This window comes from Nelusetta ayraudi, unplaced genomic scaffold, assembly GCF_046127955.1.
Source record: "Nelusetta ayraudi isolate G7.1 ecotype Tasmania unplaced genomic scaffold, CSIRO-AGI_Nayr_v1 ptg000011l, whole genome shotgun sequence".
In the NCBI taxonomy this organism is placed as follows: Eukaryota; Metazoa; Chordata; class Actinopteri; order Tetraodontiformes; family Monacanthidae; genus Nelusetta; species Nelusetta ayraudi.
This window is the reverse complement of record NW_027466061.1, coordinates 13,352,028-13,362,883: the sequence shown is the minus strand read 5'-3', so window position 1 is coordinate 13,362,883 and position 10,856 is coordinate 13,352,028. Positions and strand designations below refer to the sequence as shown.

General features: G+C 40.0%; 2 protein-coding genes across 2 annotated transcripts; both read left to right on the top strand.

The window, feature by feature from the left end:
- Positions 1–1,092: 1,092 nt before the first annotated feature.
- On the top strand, positions 1,093–3,186 carry uqcr11 (ubiquinol-cytochrome c reductase, complex III subunit XI). The gene is made up of 3 exons (XM_076021159.1): positions 1,093–1,231; positions 1,790–1,920; positions 2,882–3,186. The coding sequence occupies exons 1-2, from the start codon at positions 1,182–1,184 to the stop codon at positions 1,908–1,910; spliced, it is 171 nt and encodes a 56-aa protein (XP_075877274.1). The 5' UTR covers positions 1,093–1,181; the 3' UTR covers positions 1,911–1,920; positions 2,882–3,186.
- A 449-nt stretch (positions 3,187–3,635) lies between these two features.
- mbd3a (methyl-CpG binding domain protein 3a) lies at positions 3,636–10,465 on the top strand. Its single transcript, XM_076021158.1, has 6 exons — positions 3,636–3,800; positions 6,548–6,722; positions 7,268–7,405; positions 7,784–7,874; positions 7,987–8,164; positions 9,172–10,465. Exons 1-6 carry the CDS (start codon positions 3,739–3,741, stop codon positions 9,317–9,319), a joined length of 792 nt encoding a protein of 263 aa, XP_075877273.1. The 5' UTR covers positions 3,636–3,738; the 3' UTR covers positions 9,320–10,465.
- Positions 10,466–10,856: the final 391 nt, after the last annotated feature.

Sequence of the window (10,856 nt, the reverse complement as noted above, 5' to 3'; positions counted from 1 at the left end):
GTATATGGTGTTGCATTACAGATGTTTTTGGTTGTACCTTTTTTATAATAAAGATGTATAAAACATATATACTTAAGTAACAGCTGACAACATTTAAATGAAGAGTTGCGTCCACTGGCGCTGTTGGCGTCAGTGGATGCAAATCATTAAATGTAAAATGACTGATATGTCTCTGATGCTGAACATTGTACTTAAAATGACTCTTCTATTATGAGCTGATTTTGTCAATATAATTTTGTTCTTGACTGGCATGTGCATTGATACTTATGTACATATATGTCCTTGTCAGATTTATCATTGCAAGGTGATGGTGATGATGATGATGATGATGATAATACAGTATTTGGTCTTCTTTTTTCTACAAAACTGCCCTATGATCAGCCCTAAGTGTTTGATTTTTCAATAACACCAAGCCTTTCAGCATGAGAAAAATATGTTGCAGTTGACTTCAATTTCCCTTACATAAAACAATACCCCGCAGTATCCAAGTATCTAAACATTGACTTAATATCTGTGGCTAACATGGCCGTTCTGGTTTCGACATTCAACAGATGACCTGCAGCAGATCTCTCTGTCTTCAATCATGTTGAGGACATCATCTATGTAGACTATGTCCTCAAAGTGCCTCCTGTTTCCTATTTTTATACATAAAGTAGATATTGAGAACTGTTGTGTAAATAACAGTAAAGTAGCAATAAATGTGCCATTTTTAATAACAAACCCAGTATATTGCTGTGTTATTTTTGGGGAAACCTATAAAATATTACTTACAGCAGTGAAAGAGAATATGCCTTGTTTCAGTAATATTTCATTTGCAAAAATAAATTTGGCAGCAAGGCCTTAGAACGGCTTGGTGAATAAGCGCTCGGTGTCCGCTAGGAGGAGTAGTGAGCTGGCAGCGCTGCTACCTAGAACGTGTCAATATTGCAATGAATTAATGGGTACACTTACCCGTAACTTGAAACACAGATTGATTTTGTCAACCTTCGTGTGACTCTCAACGGAATATTTTGTGTTGAAACGCCGCTTTGGAATTGAAACGTAAACCTATAGAGTAACAATTAAAAAACAAGAAACGGAAGTGCCCTGGGCATTCAACACAGTGAAGAAAACATAAGCGGAAGTCCTTCTCAGCTAAGAACGAGACACGTCCGGTGTTGTAGAATAGTTTGTTTGCCAAAATGATTGGAAAATTGATAGGTCAGAAATACACAGCCATCGCCAAATCATGGTAAGATGACTTTTATATCGTGTTAGCGTTTAGCAGAAAGAAATCGACCATTATTTCGTTAGATGATGTGTTCTCTTTGAATACTACCGGTTAGCCTAGCCGAGGTCATCTGTGGGGACGTTGCCCACAGTAACTGTGCTTCGTCTCAGATAAGACAAGGCTGAAGAAATGATGTGTTGATTTGAAATGACGTCCGAGAGAACAATTCCTTATATTCCTCAATATTTCACACAAAAAAAATGTTCATCGCTTTATTGGTCAGTATAGATGCCCTTTTCAAAACTCATATCCAGCTATTTGAAGGTTAAACAGATCGGTTTTTTTATTTTTTTATTTTTTTATTATTTTTTTTTGAATAAAGAGTTCTTTCTGATCGCGTAAATTAATATCCCCTCTGTAATTTATCAGGCTAACGATTGACTACTGGTGTATTAGTTTCTTTTTATGAATTGCAACATAAAACTCACCTATCTCAATTGATGAATTAAAGGTATAAATGATGTTAACTTTTTGGTCTCGGGTAAAGAAATCTAAATGTATTTATTTCCTCTCCCACAGGGTCCCAACTCTGGCTGTTTGGGGCACAGTCGGAGGGGTCGCCCTCGTCCACTTCTCAGACTGGCGCTTGGTTTTAGATTATGTTCCCTACATCAGTGGCAAATTCAAGAAGGATGAGTAGTGGCACTCAGGTCAGTCCAAGAGAATGTGAAGACATGTTGTGGAAATTGCAAGGAGGCCCACAGTGATCCAACCTGTGAAACCAGCTTGGTTGAATGCGGTGTGATTGTCTTGAGTGAAAGTTTCTCTTTGTCATATTGGAAATATAAACTAAACAACAACAGTGTTGCCTGAAAATTATTATCACTCTCCTTGTTGTAGTACTCCAAATGAAGTGTTACGCACTGGTGTACTTATTTAACATTATTTATTCTGTCTTCTAGTCATTTTTGTTCCTATGTGCAAAATGACCCACGTGCTCCCACATTTGAGCCATTTTCAACTTTTTTTTTCCTGCACCTTGGATTCAAGTGGAACTGCCTCACACAATTAATCATCAATTAATTAAAGACTCACAGCCACATACTTCTCCTCTGGCTGCAAAAAATATAGCTAGCACACTGAGATGTTCTTCAAATGATTTGATAAATAGAGTGTCTATCCATTGACAGACGCAGCTGTAAAGGAACAATTCTGTTGCAAAATATATTGGTGGTGGCAACAATGGGCACCAGCTGAGAGAAACTTTTAGGATGATGTTCAGAGATCATGTTCAAGATTTAGGAGCCCAGAATCAAGGGCAGCAGCCTATTTTCAGAACAAATCAAGCTGCTTGTCATTTAACATGAATGTATTTTTGTCCTTCGACCAGTCCTAACAAATCTTTGTTTTGTACAGAAAAACATGGCTGTGTGTGGTATTCTGATTGTAGAAGTAAAATCTACGCTTTACTCCGGACTTTTAGTATTATTGGGAGTCCTTCATTATGGAAACTTATATTTTTGTTTTCCCTCAAAAGCAAAACGGTTTATACAACAATGTCCAACTAAGTGTTGGATTAAGCTCCAAATTTGTTAGGCAGTTATTTTTTCTGTTATGGCCTAACGGCACGTTTTCCTTCATAGCGTGACTTGTCATTTTTGTGTCTTTCAGGTTTTTTATTTTTTATTTAATGAACAGTTGCAGTGGGGACTGCATACAAGCCACTGGAGGCCATCATTGTCTACAAGGAACTGATCACATCAACACTGTCCCAATTACAGTGGACTTTGACATTTTCATGCTCCTCATCCAGGAAAGATGTGAAGATGGAAGGAAGAAGAACACAAGGAACTTGTGTTTTTTCTGTGTCTTCCCAGTTGGGACTGGTGTTTCTTCTTTCAATCAACCATGACTCTAAAACAGAAATGTGTTCTCTTTGAAATTGTTTGAGGTTGAAGTAAAGGTTGTGAGATTTATTTAATGTTGTTTGTGTGGAGTTATTTCAGTTATTTTAACTGTTCTGCCTTATTAATACTGTTAAAGATACGGATTACTTATTTTAAAGACCTATTATAGTGGAAGTACCATGCTTAAAGATAAACAATTCATTCTAGTTTGGAGAAAAGCTGTAATTCTCTCTGTATCTAGTTTCTGTTTCAAGATAACATGGTAAACACCTGCTTTTATTTTTCAAATATTTTTTTTTATTCTTTGCCTGAAAATAAAAACAATGGGGGTTAATGAGTATACGAGCAAAAATACATTTGCATTAAATTATTTATCATGCATTAGTCCACTTTAGTGCTTTCAAAGTGACTGGCCACCTGATTGCGCAGAAAGTCAATGAGACTGAAGAGCGTTGTCCCCGCACTAGTTTACGGGGGCAGACGGCGGATGTCTCCTCGTCTGGCTGGCGGAGTGATTTACAGTTGTAAAGGTCCTGACAGTGACAGTGGGAATCGATAACAAACCCGTCGTGGCCAAATAATATGTTTGCAAACACAGGCAGCTAGCTTGTTTCTAGACGAATGCTGATCAGAACTGCGGGCAAGGAAACGATTCAACTGACCGAGATCATGGAGAGAAAAAGGTAGGGCTTCCACACTTTGAACAGAAAGACATGTTTAACGGAAAGTTGTGGACAGGAAATGCATGTGGGCTCACGGACGGTGTGCAGTTGTGAAACATCCCGCTAGAGATCACTTCTGCCTTCATTTGTACATTCACTTTTAAGGCCAGCGGGTGAATTCAAACTCTTTTCGAGTTCCCTCCGCCTAGAAACTTGCAGCGTCGAGTCGCAGTGATAAGAATATTCGCCGGTGCGTCTGCGGCCGCGGCGTTGCTAGCCTGATTAGCTTGCTAACTTTCATTGTTTACACACGCTTGAGTTGCGCTGCGCAGGGCCGCGGAGCAGCGCAACGACAAGCAGACATCTCTGCTGCTGCTCCACCATGCCGTCTCAACTTGTTGGTGAACTCTCTGCCTTCTTGTGCGTTTTCCCTGGCCGTGTATCTCACCGGTTAGAACCCGAACTTGGAGACGGACTTGGCGAGAATCCGCTGACGGCGGCGAATTTAGTTTTAGAGCAGTTTGAACACATGGGTTCCCTCGGGTGTAACGGCGGAGTCTTACCATGTGTGGGCACTCCGAGGCCGGCCAGCCCCTGCACCGAGCCCGCAGCTCTTCGCGATGACATGGTGCACTGATTAAAACGAACAAACAAACAGTATTTAATTATGAACTGCATGCAACTCGTGAAATACAATTCAGGCGTCGCAAAAAAAATAAATAAATATTATTATTATTATTATTATTATTATTATTATTATTATTATTATTATTAAATTGCAGCCAGTAATTTTAGACAGTCATCTTCATTGATGTAACGAGTACTTGATCAGGATTCCTGCATCATTGATGTATGACATGGAGGCAGTCAGTCTAGGGCTTATTTTGACAGTGGCCTTCAGCTCACCTGTGTCGGTGGGTCTGGTGAATCCCACATCGTCCGCTTCACACCAATTCAGGTCAGGTGAGTTGGCTGGCAAACCCAGTACACTTCCACTGCCTTGCACAAACCAGGTGCAGGCAGTTTTGGGATTGTGCTGTTGAACGTGGAAATCAGCATCTCTAAGAAGTTTGTCTGCAGACCAGTGCGTGGAATCTCCAGAAGCTCTGCAGTCTCCTGGCTGCGTTGACCCTGGATTTGATCACACTCCTGAAGTACTGACTTCAGTCTGTGGGTAGATTTCATGGTGCAAGCCAGTGCTGGCTTCACATTTAAGACACAGCTGTAATACTTGAGCAGAGAATGAGTCTGGAGAGAATCTAAGTCAGGCATTTCATTAGGCAGATGAGTCACATTTCTTATTTTTTTCTCAGATGCTCCGATTTCATGCGGCTCTGTTACTCCAAACCAGAACACTTCCCTCTTCTCGGTGTGTTTTATCCCAGTTTTAAAAAGTATCTCTTAAAATACAATTAAATCATCATTACCTTCCATGTCACGGAGTCTCAGAAATGCTCAATTATACGCCACATCTCTTTTATTTGTTCATTTTCATCATGATGTGGACGCTGTTTGAAGAAAGTCTAAATTCCTGTGACAGTTCCAATATCAAGATCATTTTTATATCTGGCTTCACAATTTTGTCATCACTTTGCTTCATGAAGGAGCAGCTGCTTCTATTTTCTTTAGGACTACTAACATGCATAATATAAAAGCAAGCACACAAATCCAAAAAGAGGCGGGTCTCACCTTTCTTGCTCAGTTATATTGTTCACTGTGGATTTTGTAGTCGGAGTGTGTTTTTGGATCTGTCACAAATGTCTGCTTTCACTTCAGTGTAACGAGCCAGATGGCTTTTGGCAATAACTCGAAAGTGCCAGTAAAATGAAACAATCCACAGCCGTTTCTCTGTCCAGAAAGCATGAGACGTTCTCCTTCCATTTCACCAGACTTAAAAATACATTTCCAGGCTGAAAATACCTTCTTGTCTAAGTAGTCCTTCTTTCATTCAATCTTATGGTAGAGGCCAGTAAAATCCCATCCTGTGGACAGATTGTGTGTAATAGTAGCAGGTTAGTAGGTGTGTCCAGAGAGACATTGCAACCAGGGTCTCGTATTTGGAAGATGGGGAGACAGTGGAAGCCATTTTCCCCAGTAAACCCAGCCTTAATCTAAAAGGGAAAATCATTGGATAAAAGTATTATGATAATGCAACAATAAGTACAACAAAGTGAAAAAAGTGACCAAAATATATGTGATGTAAAAAGTTGAAATTAGGAAAGAAGTGCTAGCAGCTCTCTGTGTGGCTTCTTCTCTTCAATTTGCCATGAAATTGACTCCAAGTCCATCAGGGTCTACTAAACACAACTCATTACAGATAAAATATTAAATTTGCTTGCTGTTTCATTCAAATTTAGATTGAGACATGTTTTTTTTTTTCTTCAGACAGCTCTGTTGTAGAGAGAATTAAAGCTGCTAACACTGAAATGGAAATCCTCATGTTGGTTTAGCCCCCTGCAACATTTTTACATATTTGATTACGTTTTTTTTTTTTTTTTATTCCATTGCTTAACTTTTATCCAATTACTTTTAATCTCATAATTATTATTTTTTTAAATCTCAGAATTATCACTTCTTATCTCATAATTCCCCATTTTTTATCCCCCTTGTAAAATTCTCACTTGTCATGTTGAAGGCTGAGTCTTTCTCGGGTAGAAACGATAAGCAGCGCCACAGAATGTAGGTCAATTGATAGCAGCACTGGTATAGAAACATGATCCTCGCTTATTTTATTTTTTGAAAGGGGAATTTTCTGTGTCTCTCCACAGCATCACGCTTCCAACCAAGCACATCCTCAGCAAACCCCAGATTGTGCGCAGTATGGGCAGCAACCTGCACGCTGCCGTGACGGTGAGCCACTCGGCGGCGGCGGGACGTTCGCTCCTCCCCAAAGTGCAGCGCAGCAGGCACAAACCTTTCTACGACAACCACCATCACGTCCGGGTGAGTATGACGCTGAAGATCAACGTTTTCACACATGCTCTTATTGTGAATTCATCTATTTATTTTTTTTTCATTTGTGGTTGTAATCACTGTTGTGTTAAGCCATAGCGGTTTTAATTATACTTTCTAGCCACAGATCAAATCTTTAATGATTTCACATTGTGCTTTTTGTGATTTTCCATGACTGTTGCTTTGCCCAAGGTTTTCATCTCTGAAACTTTCCACAGGCATTGTTGTTATGATTGAGGGGTGACTGTGCTATAAAAGGGATATTTTGTGGCTTATAACACTGTCATTGCTACAGCCTGTTAGAGAGAGTTTTTCTGTATTTTAAACTATGATTGAGTCATAATCCCTCACACTGCACATAATTACATAAGGGCACTGCAGGCCAGTGTGAGTGACAACACTAACTATAGTGCAGTCTGTCAACGCAAATGGTAACTTTTCAGACGTATCATCGTTCAGAATATTTTTCGGCATTAAAAAAAAAATCTGATTGTGAGAAAGTTTAACCAACCTGTTTGTGTTTGTCTGTCCTAAAGGCCAAGCCTGATCTAAACACAACATTACCAGTCCGTCAGACGGCTTCCATCTTCAAACAACCAGTGACCAAAATCACAAACCATCCCAACAACAAGGTGAAGACAGACCTGCAAAAGGCTGCAGACCAACCAAAACAAGTAAGCCAGTTCCTCAGACTTTCTTCAGAGTTTATATTTTTTTGGAAGAAAATTGATGTTTTTTTTAAAGCTGTCCTGATAATAGGTCATACGTTTCATATTTATAACCATCTATGTTAACAAATAAAACAAATTCTTTCTGTTTATTTCTATAAAATTGTATATAAAACTTCAGTCTCTAAGCCAAAACTCCTAGTTATTATTCTTTGGAATTAAACATATTCATATATATATACATGCACACATTGTCCTCAGAAGGCTTGCTAATGTGTGCTCAAAGCTTGCATGGGCGAGGATGCACACTGTAATTGAGTTGTTGGAGCACTGAAATAACTTTTTTTTTTGTGTGTGTGTGTGTTGTTTTTTTCTACATTTCAGCTTTTTTGGGAGAGGAAGTTGAGTGGGTTAAATGCATTTGATATTGCAGAGGAGCTGGTGAAAACCATGGAGCTTCCCAGAGGCTTGCAGGGTGAGGAGAACCTAAAAATACGACAGCCTTGTGTGAATCAGAGCTGTGTTTTTCTCTTTTTTCCCTCTTTCTTCTTGAGGTTTGACTCATGCCTCTGTTTCCCCGTGTTTAGGTGTCGGGCCCGTGTCCTCAGATAAAATGCTGCTCTCTGCCTTGGCCAGTGCCCTGCACACCAGCCCTGCTCCGGTCACCGGACAGCTCACCGCTGCCGTGGAGAAAAACCCCGGAGTGTGGCTCAACACGTCGCAGCCCCTCTGTAAAGCCTTCGTCGTGACTGATGATGACATCAGGTGAGATGCTCACAATGGTTTTCTGTCCTTGCAACCCTTGGTGCGTGTTTCTTGTGAGTGGGTGTGTTGTTTTGTCAGGTTTTCAGTTCTGTTTCACTAGGTAAATGTCAACCAAAATGTGCTCTTGATGAGACAAGAGAGTTTAAGATGATACATTTCCTGTGGCACAGCAGCTAAGTGGATCCACATATTAAAAAACAAGGTGGTGGTTTTACATTAACCCAGCAACAAGGTTGTGTAGAAGCATGTTTCTTCCTGAATGTTCCCATGGAATACATTCATGTCCCTCATCTTTCCTGTTGGAGAAAAGAGTGGACATCGCATTTGGGAATGGACGGCCCCTCGGGGAAAAGGTGGGGCAGTGGGATCAATTTAATTGGACCAGTTTTCTGTCTGTCGCGTTCAAAACAGGCCAATCCAATCAATAAAACATGGGACTTATCTGGATGTTGGATGGTAAGGCAGCAAGCAAAAGACAAACTAATAAACAAAAATGGAGGAAGCTGATTGGTCTTGTTATATTTCAGCCCTGCTAAACACTTGTGCTGCTCCCCTGCAGTCCCGCCGCTCAATTTGTGTCTACAAAAGCCCTGCTTGTTTTTAACGTTTTTATGTTGAGCAGTTCTCAAACGTTTTTAATACAGTCAGATTGTGCTCACTCATTCAGTTATTTCTCTGTCGTGAAAACAACATTCCAAGGGAATTCCTTCTTTGGTGTTTGGTGTGGCCAAATGGCACCATTCACAGCAGTTCAGGCACACTGATGTGAAGTTCAGTAGCCATCCCCAATATAGGTTGACTGATGGAACGTCTGAAGTGAACTCTGATTTATCACAGGAAGTGGTTGATCTGATTCAAGCTTCTGTAAAAACTAAGCTGTTTGTAGTCAACATCCACCTCGCTGCTGCTCGTTGAAATGTAAAAATAAAAATGATCTCATTTTATTGCAAAGGTCTGCTTTCATGGCCGCCGGCTCATATTTTTTCTCCTTGCGTTTTGTCCTTCAGGAAACAGGAGGACCTGGTTCGGAGTGTGAGGAGGCGTCTGGAGGAAGCCCTGACAGCTGATATGCTGGCTCATGTAAAGGACACTGCTGCAGAAACAGCAGGCGGCACAGAGGAGAAGGTTGAGCAGGTGGACAAGGACGACTTATAGTTCTCGGCACCAGAGGAGCAGCTCCAGCGTTGATGAACACGTTCCGCCACCTGACGTGTCTGATTGTAAATGCGTCCTCCGGGCTTGTCGGACAAGAAGTGTGCTGGTTAACATTTTTGAGTTTTGAGACGCTCTGCATATTTTGTTAACTTTGACAAACACAGATGTCTTCATTTTATAATTTTGTCTATCTACAACCATGTGTAATCCTGCCAAGGTGCTTTTGAGTTTTTTTGTTTGTGTTTACCTCTTTTTTTTTTCTTTTTTTTTTATGAATGGCAGTCATCGATGTCGGTTTATACAGTATACAGTTTCATTTACTCATCAGCTGTTCAGGCTGAAGGTTCAGAACACAAGCCTCTTGTATGTGGTGTACGTATGTGTGTGTGAGTGTGCGACGTGTGTGTGTTTTGATATGTTTCATACTCGGAACCTGTTTTTTCTAATGTTTATTTTCATCCATAATGTTGTTCCTCTGTTATATTTCATCGCTGCACTGTTTGTAGTGTGTTTGTTTGGAAGCATAAAAAGTATGCAGTATGTTTACATGCACACAGTGGCTCTCATTGTGAGGCGTTGAAAAAAGACCCAAATTTACTGAAAACGATACTTGATTTTTGTTATTTTTGATTTAAATATGATTGCAAAAAAACATCTATAAAAAAAAAAGAAGCTTGGAGAGTGGCTAGATAACAATATGTGGTCGTGCTTTGCAAGAAATTGGCCAAAAATGTATTCATTTTATTTCCTTTTATTGTTCGCCCTTTTCCAAACTTGGTGGGACTAAAACCAGACACCATCGGCTTTGTGTGTTGATTTACGAGCAGTTTGGCTGCTTTGATTTAATTGGACGTTCAGCCATCTCAAGTTAGAGGTGCACCTCAAATCACTTGGATCAAATGCTACCATTGTATTTTGGACATAAAGATTTTCATGTGATTTTTTTTTTTTTTCCCTCCACAATAGCTAAGGTTTACAAGCTCTGGAAGTTTAGGTCATGGTCTTTGTATCAATAGAATGATCAGTGTTGCTGTTCCCACAACTGTTTGAGATCAGAAAAGGTTTCCCTCATGCTTCTCAAAACTGTACCTCATAATAAAAGTCATTTTTTTTGTCTTTGTGTCACAAATAAATGCAGTTATTTTATGACTTGTTTATCTGTATTTAATTTGAGATTTTCTTTATGACATTGAGATCATGGCCACGTTTCCCCCCTACAAAAGATTTAACTTGCATTTTTCCATGTCGACCCTAAAAAACATGCTCACGTAGAGGGATGTATATTTTATTAATTTCTGCGTCCTGAATTTCTCTGCTCATTTTGAGCCACAACCAATAACAAGCGGCCAGATGAAGTGGGTCTCTCCCAAAGTATGAAAGTTTAATTACAAAATGCCCTCTTTGTGTCACTATCCTTTCACCCTCGCACGTCAAGGGAAGACAAAGCGGAAAATTTAGGGCAAGAACTTAAAGTTCAGAGGAGGCCGTGGTAAACAGAAGCATTTATTACAAAGTGTTTCAAAATAAATACTGGGAG